Source organism: Rattus rattus, chromosome 2 (assembly GCF_011064425.1).
Source record: "Rattus rattus isolate New Zealand chromosome 2, Rrattus_CSIRO_v1, whole genome shotgun sequence".
In the NCBI taxonomy this organism is placed as follows: Eukaryota; Metazoa; Chordata; class Mammalia; order Rodentia; family Muridae; genus Rattus; species Rattus rattus.
The window spans coordinates 101,390,597-101,409,926 of NC_046155.1; the positions used below are offsets into that span (position 1 = coordinate 101,390,597).

Genomic DNA, 19,330 nt, shown 5'->3' on the forward strand with positions numbered 1-19,330 from the left:
CAAGATATTCTGGCGAGGGACTCCTGGAAAGGAGAAAATGAATGGATGGATCAGATCAGCACTGTGAAAGGACTAGGTCTGTTCAGCCACAGAGTACATAATCTGGAGAGACCATGGGGCAGCTGGAGAGCCCTCTGCAGCTCACTACTTTGTCTGCTGTGAGTGTGGTCAGGTGGTTTTCTGCATGGCTCTGCCCATGACTCCTCCCCATCCGGTTCCTGCTGGGTGGGAAATCTTGCTGGTGTGGCAGCTGCCCTGAACTACATCATCCTTTCGGTTCTCATCCTGTAAGTGTCCAGCTCCAACCTCAGGGGAATACTGCAACTTTCTGTCCCTAACCTTTTTCCTTCCCTTTGGGCCACACTTGCCACCAAGGCAAAACCCAGTCAGGAGCTCTGGTGCAAGAGAAACCATGGGGAAGGCTTTCTTTCCATCACAGGCAGGTTTCCAGAGGATCAGGAACTTGTTTAGTGATTCTGCCCTAAGCCTGAACAACTGTCTTAGGAAATTCCAGAAACCTCTAAAAAAAAACCAGTTAAGTGTGGGAGAGTTTATCATACTAGCTCCCCAGAGACAGCCAATGCTGGCCTGAAGAGAACATCCTCAGCGAGTGGGGGAGGCACCTCATTGGTCGGTCGAGTTGTGGTTTCTGTTTCATTTCCAGCGCTCAAACTTTGGTTCCTCTTAGAGTGGGGTCTTAAGTATCTTGAAATTCTGGATTGGCGAGTTAATTTTCTGTGATTTACGAATTCTCGGTGTCTGAAAGCCGGTGGAACAATTTTAGGGAGCAAAGTTTTGAGGACTTTGGAAGGAAAACATTGCTTTTGCTTGGGTAAGTTTATAATCTTAAAAAAGAGGTGGGGGGAGGGGCTGCCGGTCTCAGGCTGAAAATGCAAACGGAGGAGCTTGAGGGAGGTGCCTCCTCTTAAAAAAGTGTTACTTTGGGGTTGGGGATTTAGCTCAGTGGTAGAGCCCTTGCCTAGGAAGCGCAAGGCCCTGGGTTCGGTCCCCAGCTCCGAAAAAAAAGAACCAAAAAAAAAAAAAAGTGTTACTTTAAGAAGGCTTTTATCTAGATCAAGTACCCCACCCCCACCCCAACCCCCGCGGTTTCATAATCTGTAATTTCTAATTATGTCGTGTCGGAGAGATCCAGAATGTTGTTTTCTTTCTCCCCCGAGGCTGGGGACCGAACCTAGGGTTTGCGCTTGCTAGGCAAGCGCTCTACCACTGAGTTAAATCCCCAACCCCGAGAATGTTGTTTTCTAAGACAGTCACTTTCCCGACAGCAGAGCTAGGTCAAAGCCTCTGCCTCTGCTTTTTAATGTGTGTGTGTGTGTGTGTGTGTGTGTGTGTGTGTGTGTGTGTGTGTGTGTGTGTGTGTGTGAGTGAGAGAGAGAGAGAGAGAGAGAGAGAGAGAGAGAGAGAGAGGTACTTTCAATACTCTAGGGCAGTGGTTCTCAACCTATGGTTCACGACCCCTTTGGGATTTGAATGACCTTTTCACAGGAGTTGCACTTCAGATATCTCGCGTATCATATATTTGTATTATGATTCATAACAGTAGCAAAATTATAGTAATGGGGTAGCAACGATCACAATTTTATGGTCGGCGGTCACTGCAGCACGAGGAACTGTATTAAAGAGTTGCAGCATCAGGAAAGTTGAAAACCACTACTCTAAGAAACCTAGAGTTTTTCTTTGTTTAGTACTGGAGTCTGTGAGCCTATTATTTAGTTACTGTTTGATAGCTCCAAGCTTGGGAATGACTGCAGTTATTTCCTTTCTTTTCAGCCATTTTCTCCAAACAAATGTAGACTTCAGCCAAACTTGAGATTCCAGCTACACAGAAGGCAGGAGGATTATAAATTGATGGACATTATGGGCAACTCAATAAGACTCATTCAGAGCATTAAAAAAAAAAATTGTGCTTAGTTCAGTGGTAGAGTACTTTTCAAGGCTTGGGTTCAGTTCCAAAGGAGAGGGGAAGGGGTATTTGAAGAAGGGAAAACTAAATACCATGAGAATGCTAGAGTAACACATCTGAAGATTTTTCTCAGAAGTGTCAGCTTTTTAAGGTTCCTTGGAGACTGCCTTTTGTGTTGCCCAGACTGGTCCCCAGCTCTTCAGCCACCCCAACCCCCACTCCCAACCCCCAAGCCTCTGGAGTGATAGGAGCATGTGACTGCCACACCCTCTTTTGACCTTTAAAGGATGAAAATTAGATTCTTGATTGATGTTAAAAATGTCAAATGATAAAAGAGCTTGAGAGAGCCATGGGAAAAACCAGTGTGATCAGGGATATCATAGCTTTACTCAAGCTAATCTAGGCTCTCAGAGGACATCAACAAACTTTGTCCAGTCAGTGTTGATTTTGTGGGTTTCACTTTCCCAACAATTGGTTCTTGTCCCTGATCAGAAGTCAGTGGTAGGGAATGGTCCTGGCCTAAAAAATGTTCTCTGAATATGTGTTCCTGTAATATTTTTGCAAGAGTTTAAGAAGAATTGAAACTAATGTATTGGAAACCTGGTAGATTCTGTGTTGGGAGGTTTTCAGTTTTACTTTGAACCCTTTTTTGTAACTAATTTGTCCCAGATTTTGATTTCCTATGTTGTTTTTTGTTTTCTTGGTTTTTTTTTTGTTTTTTTTTTTTACAAAATTACATTAGCATGACCTTTGTATTTCCTTTAAGTTATATAATGAGTTGGGTATACTCGTTCGTAATAGTCTCTAATGACTGCTGTTTTTAAAAAAGATTTGTTCATTATATGTGAGTACACTGTAGCTGTCTTCAGACACACCAGAAGAGAACATCAGATCCCATTACAGATGGTTGTGAGTCACCATGTGGTTGCTGGGATTTGAACTCAGAACCTCTGGAAGAGTAATCAGTGCTCTTAACCTCTGAGCCATCTCTCCAGCCCCTAAAGATTGCTTTTTATTGTACCTCTGCTTTCATTCTTGAATTTGCTTGACTTATTTCTCTTCTTTATTTTTTTAAGTTAGTATGGCTATGAATCTGTTGACTTTACTTCCTTACATATTGTTTTGAAGACAAGAACTTGGAGTAGTGGGCACAAGCTTCTAATTCCGATACTCAGAAAGCTGAGTGAGACAAGAGGAACTCTGTGAGTTCTAGGCAAGCCTGGTTACATAGAGAGTTCTGTAACAGCCAGGGCTACATAGTAAAACCCTGCCCCAAAAATGAGAGAAAGAAAGAAAGAGGAAATGAGACAGAGAGAGAGAGAGAGAGAGAGAGAGAGAGAGAGAGAGAGAGAACAAGAACAACTCAGATTATTCATTACATTTTCCTAGGATCTTTCTATTCTACTTGTATTTCCGTTCTCAACAGCATTCTCTTCCCTTCTGATAACTTTTGGTTTAGTTTATTTTTTTTCTACTTCCCTGAGGCCAAATATTAAGTTATTTACTTGAGATGCTATTTCTTTATTTAACATAGTCCTGGCAGGCTTCCCTCTTAGACTATGTAGAATACTGAATTTGCTGACGTGTGTGCTCTCCTCTTAGACTGTCCGGAGCACAGGGTAGAATGCTGAGATGTGTACATCCATTGTCATTTCAGTTATCAAAAAATACTCCCTTTGATTTCTTCTTTGCTCATTAATTTAGAGAATGTTATATAATTTCCGCGTTTGTGAATTTTTTTTTTTTTTACAAATCTCTTTTGGTGATTTCTAATTTCATACCATTGTGGTTAAAAATATTTCATATCATTTCACTCTTCTTACATAACCTCTCCTAGGGCCCTTCAGATGATCCTTCCAGAACAATGTTCCCATGTGTATGCTGCTGTCATTGTTTGGGAATGTCCTGGGTGAGGCTGGGGTAGTTCAAGATCAGTTCCTTAATGATATCCTATCTTCACCATCAAACTGCTGGTAGATGGAAATTACCACAAAACATGACCTGAGACCCTCAGGCACACCATAGCAACTCAGGTCCAAGGAGAAGGAATGTAGCTACACACGGCTCTGACTCTGTAGCAGGGCAGGGCAGGGCAGAACACTATCGTAGATTCAGGAAGAACTCTATACAAATGACAAATGAACTGAAAAGGAAATCAGGGAAACAAAACCCTTCATAATAGCCTCAAATAATCTTGGGGTAATTCTAACCAAGGAAGTGAAAGACCTGTATGATTAAAAACTTCAAGTCTTTGAAGAAACTGTAGAAGGTATCAGAAGATGGGAAGATCGTCTATGCTCATGGATTTGCAGGATAAATTAGTAAAAAGAGTCATCTCACTAAACAAAAGCAATCTACAGATTCAACTCAATCCTCATCAAAACACCAGTGCAGTTCTTCACAGACTTTGAAAGGACAATTTTCAACTTTATGTGAAAAAACAATAGCTAAAACAGTCCTGAACAATGAACAAGCTGCTGGAGGTGTTGCCATCCCTGAGTTTTAAGTTATACTGTAGAGCTACAGAATTTTTTTTAAAAATATGTTAGTCAATGGAATTGAATTTAAGACTCAGACATACACACACACACTTATGGACACCTAATAAATGGATCCAATATAATCCTCAACATAAAAAAACTAGACATACCTAATCTAATGGAAGAGAAAAATGGGGAATAGCCTTGACACTAGAGACAGATTTCTGAATAACACATGTTTAGTGTAGGATCAACAGTTAATAAATAGGACCTCCCTCATGAAACTAAAAAGTTTCTGTAAGGCAAAGGGCACCATCAGTTGGACAAAGCCTGGGGAAAGATTTTACTGGCACCACATCTCATAGAGGTTTAATATGCTAAATATAGAATAAAGAACTCAAGAAATTAGATATCAAATACCCAAATAATCCAATTAAAAATAGGGTACAGATCTAAACAGAAAATCTCAATAGTAGAGTCTCAAATAGCTGAGAAATCAAAGAAATGTTCATCATTCTTAGTCACCAGGGAAATATGAATTACAACGATTTTGAGATGCCATCTTATCCCTGTCAGAATGGCTATCAATAATACAAGTGACATATACTGGTGAGGATCGGAGCAAGAGAAAAATTCCTCCATTGTTGGAGGTTTAAACTTGTACAACCACTGTGTAAATCAACATTGCAGTTCCTCAGAAAATTGGGAATTGATCTACCTGAAGGCCCAGCTAAACCACACTTGGGCGTTTACCCAAAAGAAGCTCTACCATACCATACAGACAATGGCTCAATTATGTACATTGCAACTATATTCATAGTAGCCAGAAACTGGAAACAACCTAGATGCCACTCAACAAAAGAGTGATTAAAGAAAGTGTGGTACATTTACACAATCCAGTATTAGTTGGTTGTTTTAAAAATGACATCATAAAATTGTCAGGGAAATTGATGCAGTTAGAAAAAAAATCATACCAAGTGAGGTAACCCAGACCCAGAAAGACAAATATAGAATATACTCACTTATAAGTGGATATTAGCTGTTAATAAATGATAATTGAAGTATAATCCAGAGACCCAGAAAGATTAGATACAGAAAAGGGCTCTAGGGGTAAGCATGTATATCCCTGGGAAGGGGAAATAAAATAGAATTTTCTGGTGGACTGGTGGGGGCTGGTGGGGATAGAAGTAGGAGGGGTCAGGTTGTGGGGGAGGAATGAGGGAGAGACAGTTGGAATTAGAGGGCATTTGGGGTTGGGGATTTAGCTCAGTGGTAGAGCGCTTGCCTAGCAAGCATAAGGCCCTGGGATCGGTCCCCAGCTCTGAAAAAAAAAGAAAAGAAAAAAAAAAAGTTAGAGGGCATTTGGGAGGTGGTGTGGAAACTTTCTGGAATCTATGAGGGTGATCCTAGTAAGGACTCCCAGTAATAGAGGATACAGAGTCTGTATCTGGCCATCTTTTGTAGTCAGGCAAGGTTTCATCTGATGGACTGGATTTTATTCAGTTGAGTTGTTCGCCAACAGGCCTAGGCTGATGCTAGGACAGAGGACTGTTCTCCACAAACAGACATTGTGGACCCTATTGCCAAGGACAACATCCATATAGCTCTGAATGTAGAGTAGTCCCCCACCACCACCCCTGGCAATGGTCAAAGAGACACCTTGTTGGTGGTGTTGGTGTTTCTGTCAGTCTCTCAGTCAGAGGCAGAGTGGACGGCAGTCATTTATCTGTTCATTCTAGCTTGATACCTGGCTTGGTAGCCAAAGCTGTTTTAAACATGTCACATAAAAAATCAAATGAATTCCAGGCAGTGCTGCATGAAAGGGGAAGACATAGACTTGTGCTCCTCCATGCCACAAGTGCAAAGACCTACACTTCTCCCCAAGGCAGAGACGGGCCATAGACACACAGAGCCCTACCTACCACCACTCAATGGAGAAGTAGAAAGGAAGATAGAGATGTCTAGACTGCCAGGACACCCACAGACCTCCCTTCAATTCAAGGCACAGATGAGCTACAGATACCCACTTGCCACCATATTTGCTCTCCCACTGAGGCCAGACAAGGCAGCCCAGCTAGTAGAACAACAGCTTTTGGAATAGCCACCGTTCCAGTTGTTCAGGACCTACATGAAAGTCAAGTTACACATCTGTGACATATGAACGAGGAGGCCTAGGTCCAACTGGTGTATGTTTGTTGGTTGGTGTTTCAGACTCAAAGCCGAAGGGTCCAAATTAGTTGACTCTGTTGGTCTTCCTGTGGAGTTCCTATTCTCTTCAGGGCTGGCAATCCTTCCTCCTTTTCTTCCATAGGAGACCCCAAGTGGGCTGGAGAAATGGCTCAGCCATTAAAGACTAGGCTCACAACCAAAAATATGAATCCCAAGCTCCATCCACTCTTTAGCTGTGGGTGTTTGTATCAGTCTGAGTCAGCTGCTAAGAGGAGCCTCTCAGTAGATCACATGCTCTTGTCACTTTTAATATTCTTTCTTTGTTCTGTAGATTTTGTGTTTTGATATGTACCAGGAGGATTTTCTTTTCTGGTCCGGTCTAGTTGGTGTTCTACAAGCTTCTTGAATTTTTTTTTTTTTTTTTTTTTTTTGTTGTTGTTTTTTTTCGAGCTGGGGACCCAACCCAGGGCCTTGTGCTTCCTAGGTAAGCGCTCTACCACTGAGCTAAATCCCCAGCCCCAACTTCTTGAATTTTTATAGGCATCTCTTTCTTTAGGTTTGGAAAGTTTTCTTCTATGATTTTGAGATTATTTTCTGAGCCTTGGAACTAGGACTCTTCAACTTACTCTATTCCTATTATTCTTAGGTTAGGTCTTTTCATGGTATCCCAGATTTCCTGGATGCTTTATTTCAGGAATGTTTTAGCTTTAACATTTTCTTTGACTGATGTTTCTGTTTCTTCTATTGTATCTTCTACACCTGAGATTCTTTCTTCCATCTCCTGTCTATTCTGTTGGTGATGCTTGCATCTGTTGTTCCTGATCTCTTACCTAGGTTTTCTATCTCCAGGATTGCCTCAGTTTGTATTTTCTTTATTGCTTCTCTTCTATTTTCAGGTCTTAGACAGTTTTATTTATTTCCTTTTTAAAGAGCTCTATCTGTTTGGTTGTATTTTCCTTTATGTCTTGTAAGAGATGTATCCATTTCCTCTTTAAAGACCTCTATCAGCTTTATAAAGGTTGAACGTAAAGCCATTTTCTTCTGTGTTGGCTGTGTTAGGATATCCAGAGCCTGCTGTAGTGGGGTAACTGTGCTTTGGAAGTGTCATACTGCCTTCTTATTGAGTGTGTTCTTCCCAGGGCCTTTAGCCATATGGATGATTTTGATCCCAGGTTGTTCTTGTAGTAGGTATGGGGGGTGGGGGGTGTCAACCACAATGGTCCTGGTGTGGCAGATCTCTGGTGGATATACTTGGGCTGTATGGTTCTGGACCTGAAGTTCTATATAGTTCAGGAATAGGTCCAATGAAGTTGGGGCTGAGAGGGGGCAGGAGAATGGAGGTCTCCCTGGGCTAGCAGGTTGCTCAGGGTGGCTTGGCTTGGCACAGAGGACTCAGAGAACAGGGAAGATGGGTGGGGGAAGGAGAGCTTGCCTATATGGTTCAGGAGTCTGATGGAGGTAGAGGAGAGGTGGTAAGAGAGTGGTGGTCCCCTTGGGATAGCAGGCTGCTCAGGGCAGGTTGGCTTGGACCCAAGAGCTCAGAGAGCAGGGGAGATAATGTGGGAAAGGGAAGCTTAACTGTATGGTTCAAAAGTCTGATAGAGGTGAAGAAGAAACCAGAAAATGGAGTGACCCTCTGTTTCTTACTTGGCCCGCTTTCACCATCCCAATCATGTAGGCACCTGAGCAGACGTGTGAGGAGTCAGTAGAGTCAGACACAGGATCACAGCAACTATGGCTTCAGAATTCGTGATGAATTTAAAAGAGGAAGTGACCTGTCCTATCTGCCTGGACCTGATGGTGGAACCTGTGAGTGGAGATTGTGGTCACAGCTTCTGCCAAGCCTGCATCACGCTGAACTATGAATCCAGCAAATGCAATCAGGGTGAGTTCATTTGCCCGGTGTGCCGAGTTAGTTACCTGTTTAAGAACCTGAGGCCCAATCGACATGTGGCCAACATAGTGCAGAGACTCAAAGAGTTCAAGTCCAGCCCAGAAGAGGAGCCAAAGGTGCTTTCTTGTGCAAGGCATGGAGAGAAACTCCAGCTCTTCTGTAAGAAGGACATGATGCCCATCTGCTGGCTTTGTGAGCGATCTCAGGAGCACCGTGGACACCAAACAGTTCTCATTGAAGAGGTGGTCCAGGAGTACAAGGTAAGGATGGGGGTTGGGGTGGGCTGGGAAACCTAGCAGGAAACAGTACCAGGTAGGAAATCTCATTCAGTTACCTGACCGCCACAGAATCCAGGCCTGGGATTTCACTCCATCCTGTTAACTACTGAGGCCTGAAAGAATGACACTATCCACCGAGCTTAATCGAATCTACTGGGGCTACAGACCCTAGAACTAGAGCAAATGTTTTTACAGTTTGTTTGATATTGTTGAGATTTTATGTCCAAGAAGAGATTATTCTTTAGATGTCAAAGTCAAGTAAGATGAGGGGTGGCAGAGACACCTGGTTGCCAAGCATAATGGCCTGAGTCTAAACTAAGAAACCAGACCACTGAAGGAGAGAACTGATTCCTGCAAGTTGCAAATTATTCTCTGTTATCTACATACCTGGCATGGATGTATGTATACGCAAGCATGCACACGCATATGCACACACACTCACACCCACATACAAAATTAATTAGTTCATTAAAAAGACTAAAAGAGGGCTGGAGAGATGGCTCAGTGGTTAAGAGCACCGACTGCTCTTCCAGAGGTCCTGAGTTCAATTCCCAGCAACCACATGGTGGCTCACAACCATCTGTAACGAGATCCGATGCCCTCCTCTGGTGTGTCTGAAGACAGCGACAGTGTACGCATGCATATATATAAAATAAATAAATCTTTAAAAAAAAAAGACTAAAAGAGGTGAGTAATTACCAATTCTTTCCTTGATAGTAGTTTCCTCTATTAGTGCTTTTAAAATTCAGTTGAACTGGGTGTGGTGGCAGATGCCCGTAACTCCAACATTTCTGAGGCAAAGGGGACAAGAAGTCTTTACATAATGAGACTACCTTACGTTTTGTTTGTTCATTTGCCTGTTTTTCAAGATAGAGTTTCTCTGTGTCGTTCTGGCTGTCCTGGAACTTGATCTGTACATCAGGTGGCCTTGAACTCAGGGATCAGCCTGTTTCTGCCTCCTGAGTGCTGAGCTTAACAGCTTGCCCCACCGCCTACTGGCATGGCTTGAGACCACCTTTTGAAAGCAGATGGGAAATCCTTTTGAATAGGTGGTGACATTATTATTTTCTTCCTAATCCTAGATTATGGTTGCTATTCCCTGGGTTTCTGTAAACTCTGCTGAGACCAAGTGAATTTTGTCCCTGTTTGCCTTTTTAAAAGTTTCTTATCTAATTATTCTTAATAGATTAAATAATTCACATCACAATCTTTTAAAGAAAGGTAGCAGTCCTTGGCTCTCTTCCTTTCTAGAAGGTATTGGCCTTTGAACAGAACAACAGTTCTACTGAGCACACAGCTTGACTCTGCTACAATTCCTTTCTCACAGGAGAAGCTGCAGGCAGCTCTGCAAAAGCTGATGGCAGACAAGAAAGAATTTGAGAACTGGAAAGATGACCTTCAAAAGGAGAGAACTTACTGGCAGGCAAGTGGGGACCCTTCCTAAGGGAGTCAGCCTGAGGCTCAGGAGAGACCTGGGGTTTTTACCTCCTGGGAGTTGATGAGACCAAGGGGCCTTGATTACTCCTCCCTATTGGTTCCCCTGGAGATGGAGATGCAGAGTCAGTGTATCACAACTGAGCTGGGCTCTGTGAAGAGCTGGCACCATGGAGGGTACTTGGTCAGAATGGTTACTGTGTCTTGGGTTTCACTCCTATGATGCCTTCTGAAATTGTGACTTTACTGGGGAAGATACTTGGGAATGGGTGGATCATGGCTATGTAATCCGCATTTAACTTCTGCTGGGGGTGTTAAAAGCAGAAAGATGTCAGGTATGATGGCGTAAGCCTTTAATCCCAGAAGTTGGGAGACAGAAACAGACAGATATCTGTAAGTTAAAGTATGATCTGGTTACATAGCAAGGACAAGGTCAGCTATGGCTACAAGGTAAGACCTGGTCTAGGTAGGTAGGTAGGCAGTCAGGCAGATGTAGATCAGTAGATAGGTAGGAAGGTAGATGGAAAAGAAAGAAAAAAGCCAAGGGAGGAGTGGAAAGATGATACAGTAGTTAGGAGTACTTCTTGCTCTTGAAGAGGACTTGAATTTGGTTCCCTATGTTCACAAAGAGGATCATAACCAACCATAATTCTAGTTCTGGAGGTCCCAATACCTGATACAGACAGGCAAAACTCACACACACACACACATACACACACACACACACACACACACACACAGGCACGCATGCATGCACACCACACAAGGAAAGAGAGAGAGAGAATAAGAATAAATTTTTAAATAAATATATTGTTAACGTGCTTTTTATCAAAAATATTTTAAATATTTATTTATTTTTATTTTAAGTATATGAGTCTTTGTGAGCATATGTGTGTCTGGTTCCCATGGAAGTCAGAAGAGAACATCAGATCTCTTAGAACTAGAGTTACAGGTGGTTGTGAGTCACCGTGTGGGTGCTCAATTGAATCTTGGTCCTCCAGAACAGTGGCTAGTGCTCTTAACTTCTGAGTTATCTTTCCAACACTAAAGTCTTTTTTAGAAATAGAATGAGGAATATTACAAGCAGAAACAAGTGTCTTAGACAACTGTATGAAAGATGAATCCTAGCTTTGCGTTCCATTTTGGTTTAGGTAGTCTTTGTAAAGCTGACCAAAGGGTTTTTGTGCTGGAATGTCATTAACAGACACTAAAAGCTATACACAATTCCCCAAGTGTTCCTTCCTCTTCCTGTCTCCATTCCCACACAAGCCTGGGAGATGATAGTGCACGCCTTCAATCTTAACACTCTAGAGGCAGATGCAGGTGGATCTACAAAACAAGTTCCAGGACAGCCAGGGCTGCACAGAAAAATCCTGTCTGGGAAAAAACCAAACCAAACCAAAGAAAAAACAATTCACACATTGCACATTTTCACAAACTGAATAATTCTCCCTTTTCTTATCTCTGAAGAATCAAATACAGAAAGATGTGGAAAATGTTCAGTCAGAGTTTAAAGGAATGAGAGATATCATGGACTCTGAGGAGAAGAAGGAATTGCAGAAGCTGATGCAAGAGAAGGAAGACATTAAGAACAGCCTGGAAGAGTCTGAAAATGAGTATTCTCAGCAGAGTAAGTTGCTAGGAGACCTCATCTTAGATGTGGAACATCAGTTACAATGCTCAGCCACGGAAATGCTGCAGGTAAGACTGCATGAATTGCCAGGGTCTGAGAGTCAGGAAACATGGAAGCCATTGCCCTCCCTTTCTGCTGCTGGGATCTTCCTGGTGATGATAGTGAGCTCTTCCTGAACTCTTTCTTGAATCAGTTTCGGAGGCTGGAGGAATCGTTGCATGCACAAACAGCAAAGAGTGGAATTCTATTTTCATTAGTTTTTCAAGGATAGCACAAAAATTAAACCTTGGAGGAGAACTATTGGATCCATGGGCATTTATGGCACCAACTCTCTACAGAGCTCTGTTTGGTTCAAGTACATTTTACTCCAGTTAGTCACTGGCAAACAAAGCCACTTCTAACTGCGAGATGTTTATGTTGTCCATCATAGAATAGCTCAAGGCTTTCTTCATCTGCAGTGGCTCAGTAATTAAGAACACTGGCTGCTCTTCTAGAATGCCTGGGTTCAATTCTCAGCACCCACATTGCAGCTCAAAGTAACTCCAGTTTTAGGGAATCCAACACCTTCTCATTATTAAAGCTATTAAATGCTACAACTAAGAAGTAAAATAGTGGGCTCGAGGGATGGCCCAGTAGTTAAGAGCACATTCTGCTCTTCCAGAGGTCCTGAGTTCAATTCCCAACAACCACATGTGGATCTCACCTAATTATACTGGGATCTGATGCCTCTTCTGACATGCAGGTGTACATGTTGATAGAACACTCATATACATAAGATAAATCTTTTAAAAAAGAAAAGGAAGTAAAACAGTAAGTCTAGAGTGACGGCTTAGCTATTAAGGACACCCGGGTTCAGTTCCCAGAACCCAGTGGCTCACAACCATCTCTAGTTTCATGAGATATGACACCCTCTGACTTAATTGGGAACAGACACACATGAGATACACAGATATACATGCAAGCAAAACATACATAAAATAAAATTGATATAAAAGAAATATAAATACAAAATTTAAAGAAGTTGTTTTAGGGTTTTACTGCTGTGAACATACACCAGTAAACTTTTTTTTTTAGATTTATTTATTATATATAAGCACACTGTAGCTATCTTCAGATATACCAGAAGAGGGCATCAGATCTCATTACAGATGGTTGTGAGCCACCATGTGGTTGCTGGGATTTGAACTCAAGATCTCTGGAAGAGCAGTCAGTGCTCTTAATCACTGAGCCATCTCTCCAGCCCCACCAGTAAACTCTTAGAAGGACAACATTTAATTGGGGCTGGCTTACAGGTTCAGAGGTTCAGTACATTATCATCAGGGCAGCATCCAGGCAGGCATGGTGCAGGAGAAGCTGAGAGTTTTACATCTTCCTCTGAAGGCTGCTAAGAGAAGACTGGCTTCCAGGCAGCTAGGCCAAAGGTCTTAAAGCCCACACCCACAGTGACACACCTACTCCAACAAGGCCAGACCTATTCCAGTAAGACCACACCTCCTAATAGTGTCACTTCCGGGACCAAGCATATACAAACCATCACAAAAGTTTTAAAAGGAGACATAATAATGAGAGAGAGAGAAAAAAAATGTAGGGCTAAGAACGGAAGTTCATGAGATATGTGTGAAAAGTCTTGTAAAGACTGTGCAGAAAATCAGCCATTCCAAAGCCTAACTGAGCAAATCAAAAGCAAAACCATAGTGAGGCATATGTTAGAACTGCACACACTGCCCTAACTTCCCACTGACTCCTTTCCTGCACTGCTCTTAAAGAGCCTCCCTTCCCTGTCTGCTCTCAAGAGAGTTGGGCATATCCTATTTCCGACTTATTCTGTCAAATATTTCTCTGATTCATCATTTTGTCTGCCCCTCAATTAGATGTCATTGTTTGGGATTAAAGCTATGTAGTTAGAGTGTATCCAGTCTGTATTCCAGCCAGGAGAATTAAAGGTATATGAAGTGTCTGCATTCAGTCCTAATCACATAGATTTAGAAGGTCTTTGAATGAACTCAGAGCATCCATGTTTCTGGATTAAAATTCCTCTACCAAAAAAAAGTAGAGTATATAATAATAAAAAAAAAAATAAGTGAAAAGAATACTGTTGGAATGAAATTCTAAAACAGTTGTGCAGAGTTGAAAGATGAACTTCTCAGAGAGATCCCTTTGACCCTAGAAGGCTCTACTGGGTACTGTGTAGGATAGCTAGTGGGTTACGTAGATCCTTATAGCCCCCATATTCCCTGTATTCCAGAATGTGAGGAGGATACGTTCTAAGTCCTTTCCAAGTGGTTTCCTCAGACCCCTACACTCTACATGGTGTCTTCTGGTCTTGTGGCCTAGGGTATGTGAGGGAGCAGCACTTCCTGGTAGTGTTGACTGCCTTAACACAAGCAGCTTCATTTTTCTAGCATGTTGTGCACTCCGAGGGCTTGGCTCTAGGCGTCCATTTGTGGAGAACCTGCCTGCTTCCCCTACAGTGATCTCTGCTGCCTTAATAAACTCCTTTATAGACTGTCCCTTGCAGGAAACAGCTCCTTGTGTATTGTCCTGACTCTTCTTTCACACAGTTTCAGTTGTGAGGATTCTCACCCCCTCATCTTCATAAGAAGTCTTAACTCTGTTTTCTCTCTTCTATTTAGGGTGTAGAGAACACCATAAAACGGTATGTACGGCTTCCAGTCTTTCTATGTGGTAAGAATGATCTAGTTGTCAAGTAGAACATACTTTCTCCCAGGTTGGGGCAATTTAGAGGAAGTACTGAATTTCTGATCAAAAATCAATACTGCAATATTGAGAATAGATTCAATTCTATGGTAGAGAGATGGGTTGTGGGGAAGTGGAGTTTAGCTCAGTAGCTAGATTAGGGATAAAAAGATTAGGGTACTCTTACCTCCATTGTAGTTCACCCTGTGTACCCGCATGTGGCTGTGTATCTGGATTTAACAGATCCTTGTTTTAGGTAGATGGGTGTGTCTTGTATGTCTGCAGCATACACAGAATTTTTCATTGGGAAAATTCCTATATGTTCATATCATTTTCTTCTGAGACTAGAAGACATTCAGTCTTTCTCTGTTGTTGTATTTAGATATACAAAAATAGTCTTGATCTGTGCACATAAGGCTTTTTGATACAGATTTGACCAACTATCCTTTTCTTTCCCCTACTCTATGAGCATGTGGGTAGAGGGTGTCCTTGTGTCCAAAGGGCACATCCACCTGGCCACATCAAGGATTTTCCTGAGACACTGGGATCATATTAGTCTTAGTTTGTTGTCTTCATCTTTTCTAACTGTTTGTAATTTCTTCAAGAGATCCTGAAAATCAGATGTTATTTGCAAGTCTCCATATTGGCTAAAGGTTTTGAAGACATTGGACTTTTTAAGACATATTTCCCACATGGGAATACCTTCCACACATTTTATTCAGGCATTAGTTTTGGTTTGTTTTAAGATTTATTACTTCATCATCTCTAGTGAGTTCAAGGAGGCAGAGTGAGAGAAAATAACTATTTAATTTTAGAAGGCAAGAACCATGGTCTAAGAATGTAAGGCCATCCCAACACGACACTGAAAGTAAGTTGAAGGAGACATGATTGTATTCATGGTATGATCTGCCATCCCTCTACCTCTTCAGCATCCTTGAAAAAGCTCAAGTTCATCTGTGAATTGAAATGAGAGGATGTCAGAGATAGTTGGGGGTCAATGGGAGGGATTGTAGATCAATTGTTTTTTATCCCTAGGAGTCATACTTTTTCGATGAGGAAGCCCAAAACCATCCCCAAGGAACAAAGAAGAGTGTTCCGAGCCCCTGATCTGCAAGGCATGCTGCAAGTGTTACAAGGTGAAGAGAGTTATGCTACATGAATTGTCTGTGGGATTCTAGTGGTTTCTAGATAGGACCAGGGAAGAGTAGACACCAGCTACTGGTGATTTGACCATCTCAGATGGGAAATGACCGTTCATCCTTGACCCTAGTATGGTTTCTAATTTTTCCCCTGATCCACAGAAGAAAAGGACTTTACAGTGTCTTTGCTTGCATTTAATATTGTAAATTTTTTCCCCATTTCAGAGGTCACAGAGGCCCAACGCTACTGGGGTAAGGAAAAATTATAGCATCGTAAGTTACCCACTTCACACTGTCTTGCCGAACTTAATTTTCTTTTCGGCCTCATGTTGCTTCTCCCAAAATAAGTAATGCTCCTGCAATGTTCTGCCTCTCCTGTGACTTCTGCACAACGTTCTCTCCAGTGCTTGTATGCTTTCTTCTTAGACTTCTATTAATAACATCACAGATAAGGCTGTCTCCTGTCTTTCTCATGACATGCAGTCCTGTTGTTTTGTGCAGTTCAAGTGACGCTGGTTGAAAGCAACAATCCAAACATTTTCATTACCGCCGACAAAAGACAGATACGATATGAAGACCACCAAGCAAGACATTTTGCCCGTCCGTCTGAAAACTGTCATGCAGGTGTCCTGGGATACCCAGCTATCCAATCAGGAAAACACTACTGGGAAGTAGATGTGTCTGGAAAAGGTTCTTGGGTTCTGGGATTAAGTGATGGGAGCTACCTCTTCAATCCAATATTTCGTTCAAATGCAGAAAGACCCCCCAACCCCCCCTTATTTCGTTTGAATCTTAGTAATGATTCACATTATCGTGTGAGACTTAGTAATGATTCACATTATCAACCTAAATATGGCTTCTGGGTTATAGGGCTGTGGGGAAATTCTGTGTATAATGCTTTTGAGGAGTGTACATTCACAGACAAGCCCAGTGTGTTGACCCTCTCTCTGATGGTCCGACCCTGTCGTGTCGGTGTTTTCCTCGACTATGCAGCTGGCACCCTCTCGTTTTACAATATTTCCAACCATGGCACTCTTATCTACAGATTTTGTGCAGGTTCCTTTCCTGATAGGGTTTTTCCATATTTTAACCCCATGGGAAGTTCAGAGCCATTGACAATATGCTGGCCAGACTCTTAATCTTCACCTGTTTCTGTGCATGGTCTCTGGTTCTGATGTGTATGTCATGTGCCTGAACTCATCAGCACTATTTTATCTTTTTGTTCATGTCTCTAATCTTTCATTGGAAAATATATTCATTTCTCTAGGCCATATTCTCAGTTTCTTGGGGTATTTTTTGTCTTTGTTTTGTTTTGTTTTTAGGTGAGACTAACAAATCACTTCCCATATAGTCAAGGACAAATGTCTAGTACTCACGGCGTAAGATAACACCGATGCAAAATTCCTCTTATTCTTCATGCCAGAGATGGAAGGCAAGGCCTTGTGCACGGTGAGGATGTGCTCCACAGCTGAGCTATTTGCTTCAGCTGTCATGTCCCTATAACCTCATTCGGCCCATCAATGAAAGATTAAAGAAGGTTCTTCGACAACTTGTCTATTCATGCTGACTCCTATATGAGTCTCTGCTTAAGAAATGCACCCTGAGCTGTAGGCCAAAGAATGAAGGAGAAGCATCACAAGAAGCCTTATCACTGTGACTAAATTAAATGATCATTAAGACTGTGCATCAGTCTTGCCTGGGAGCTCATACCTGCCATCCTGCATCTGGGAAGTTGTGGCAGGAGGATTGCTGTGTATTTGAAGCCACCCTTGTATAGAGTTAAGAGCCTGCTTAAAAAAAATAATCAAGAATATATATAAAAACCACTACTCTATTTTGTTCTAAGAAATAGAATAACTAGATTTCAGAATTGCAGGGTTTGGGTCGTTTTCACAATTTGTAAATAAATGTTTACTAAAAATAAATGTTAACTTCATAGCTGTCCAATCTTCTTCCATAATTGTGTTCCATGGGAGTCTGTTTCCTGTTAGAAATAAATGTCGAGTGTGTATGGCACACAGAATCACACACATGGTGGCACTGTTGAGTAACAGTGTGGCCAGTGCTGCGCTCACCTGGTCACCCTCATCCTCACTGAGGTCAGAGGGGACAGCAGACCTGAAAGGACCCAGTCTGTTGTAAGTTTTTGAATTATTTTTTTAAAGATTTTATTATATTGAGTGTATAAATGTGCACCTGGGTATAAGTCTGCGCACCACACGCATGCCCGGTGCCTGTGAAGGTGGTGAGCCTCCATGTAGGTGCTGAAAATCAAACCCAGGTCCTTTCCAAAAGCATATGCTCTTAACTGACGAACCAACAACTCTGTAGCCCAAAGTCTGTTCAATCTTAAATAGTCAGGAAAATTGTGACTGCAGAAAAGCTCATGCAGGGCTGATGGTTGTCCATGTATTTTAATTTCCAGCTCTTCCCAACAGTTTTGAGCTACTCGGGGAAAGGCACATTTTGTCAAGGAGCTTCTCTCCACAATGCTCATCCATAGGGTTTCTCAAGTTCTTCATCAATCTTCATTCTGAAGGTAATACACTAGTCTGATGGGACTGTGATCACGAAACGTGTAACAAGATACTACCAGCCACGTAGATTAAAAGAATTAAAGATACTTCCTTTCTTATGATATTGGAGCCAGAAGTTTTAAGACCAGGTTTGCTCCCATTTCACCTCCAGTCTACCTGTAGACAGACTACTGTTAGTCTTCAGGTGGTTCAGCACATGCTTTGACATTATGTTCACAACAGCTGCAGTTCAATATAGATATTTTAATGATGGTTTATACAAGGCGGTCGGGGGAAGCCCTGAGAAGACACATCTGAGAGCATGGGTGTGGGCTTCTCAAAAAAATATTCTCAAGGAGTAAGGCATACTCCCACTGAAGACCTTTGTTGTGTTTTTGTTTATGGTTTTGGCCCCTGAACATGAAGTCTGAAGGACAATCTGCTTTCAATAGGAAAGTTACTTAGATCACTGTCAGATCATTGCCCTTCTGCCCAACCATCCATGTTGCCTCCTTGAGTGTATGCTGAGTTCTTTCTGAGATTCAGATATTACTCCCACCTCCTTTGGTGTGGTTGATAGTCCATTGCTTTATTCTGAGCTGGCTGGTGGATGTCCTCTTGTTTCAGAGCATCTGGTCAGAGCTTGCATATCTTTGGTAACATCTCTTTTCTCTTCCATTCCTTTAATACTAACTCTGCAGTGCAACCCTGGCCTTTTTTGTACTGTATAAACTCTTGTTCATAAGAACGCCAAAGAGAAGAGACATTTGTCCTCTCCACCACAATGTGCTGTGGTTGTCAGAGAAATAAATCCTCCAGCTCATGCAACAGCCCACCAGCAAAGCAGATGGTGAAATGGCCTTAAGTAGCACTGGTTCAGCCAGACAACTGGGTGTCTGTGAGTGCTGATCACTGTCTAAGCCTCCTTGATCCATAAACATGCAGAATAAACCTAAGGCACAGTGGGAGGAACCAACTACAGACAGACCCAAATGTTGCTTTTATAAATGTCTTAGCAATGAGACAAGTACCTAATAAAGGGGGAAGAACGGTTGTGTTGGTAATGAATTCTTCAACACAACACCATTATAACTTCATTTCTCTACTTACATGACTTTCCATCTATTTCCCCCAAACAGAATTGGGCTAATAACAATACAAATGGA

At 42.0% G+C, this 19,330-nt stretch overlaps 1 protein-coding gene across 2 annotated transcripts; it reads left to right on the plus strand.

The window, feature by feature from the left end:
- The first annotated feature begins 208 nt into the window (after positions 1-208).
- On the plus strand, positions 209-17,595 carry LOC116891793 (tripartite motif-containing protein 30A-like). Of its 2 annotated transcripts, none has more exons than XM_032893146.1 (8): positions 209-287; positions 8,252-8,727; positions 10,073-10,168; positions 11,650-11,880; positions 14,446-14,468; positions 15,545-15,645; positions 15,874-15,900; positions 16,150-17,595. In XM_032893146.1, the coding sequence occupies exons 2-8, from the start codon at positions 8,308-8,310 to the stop codon at positions 16,785-16,787; spliced, it is 1,536 nt and encodes a 511-aa protein (XP_032749037.1). In that variant the 5' UTR covers positions 209-287; positions 8,252-8,307; the 3' UTR covers positions 16,788-17,595. The 2 variants fall into 2 exon arrangements, with proteins under 2 accessions (XP_032749037.1, XP_032749036.1); XM_032893145.1 differs by lacking the exon at positions 209-287 and adding an exon at positions 641-832.
- The last annotated feature ends 1,735 nt before the right edge of the window (positions 17,596-19,330 follow it).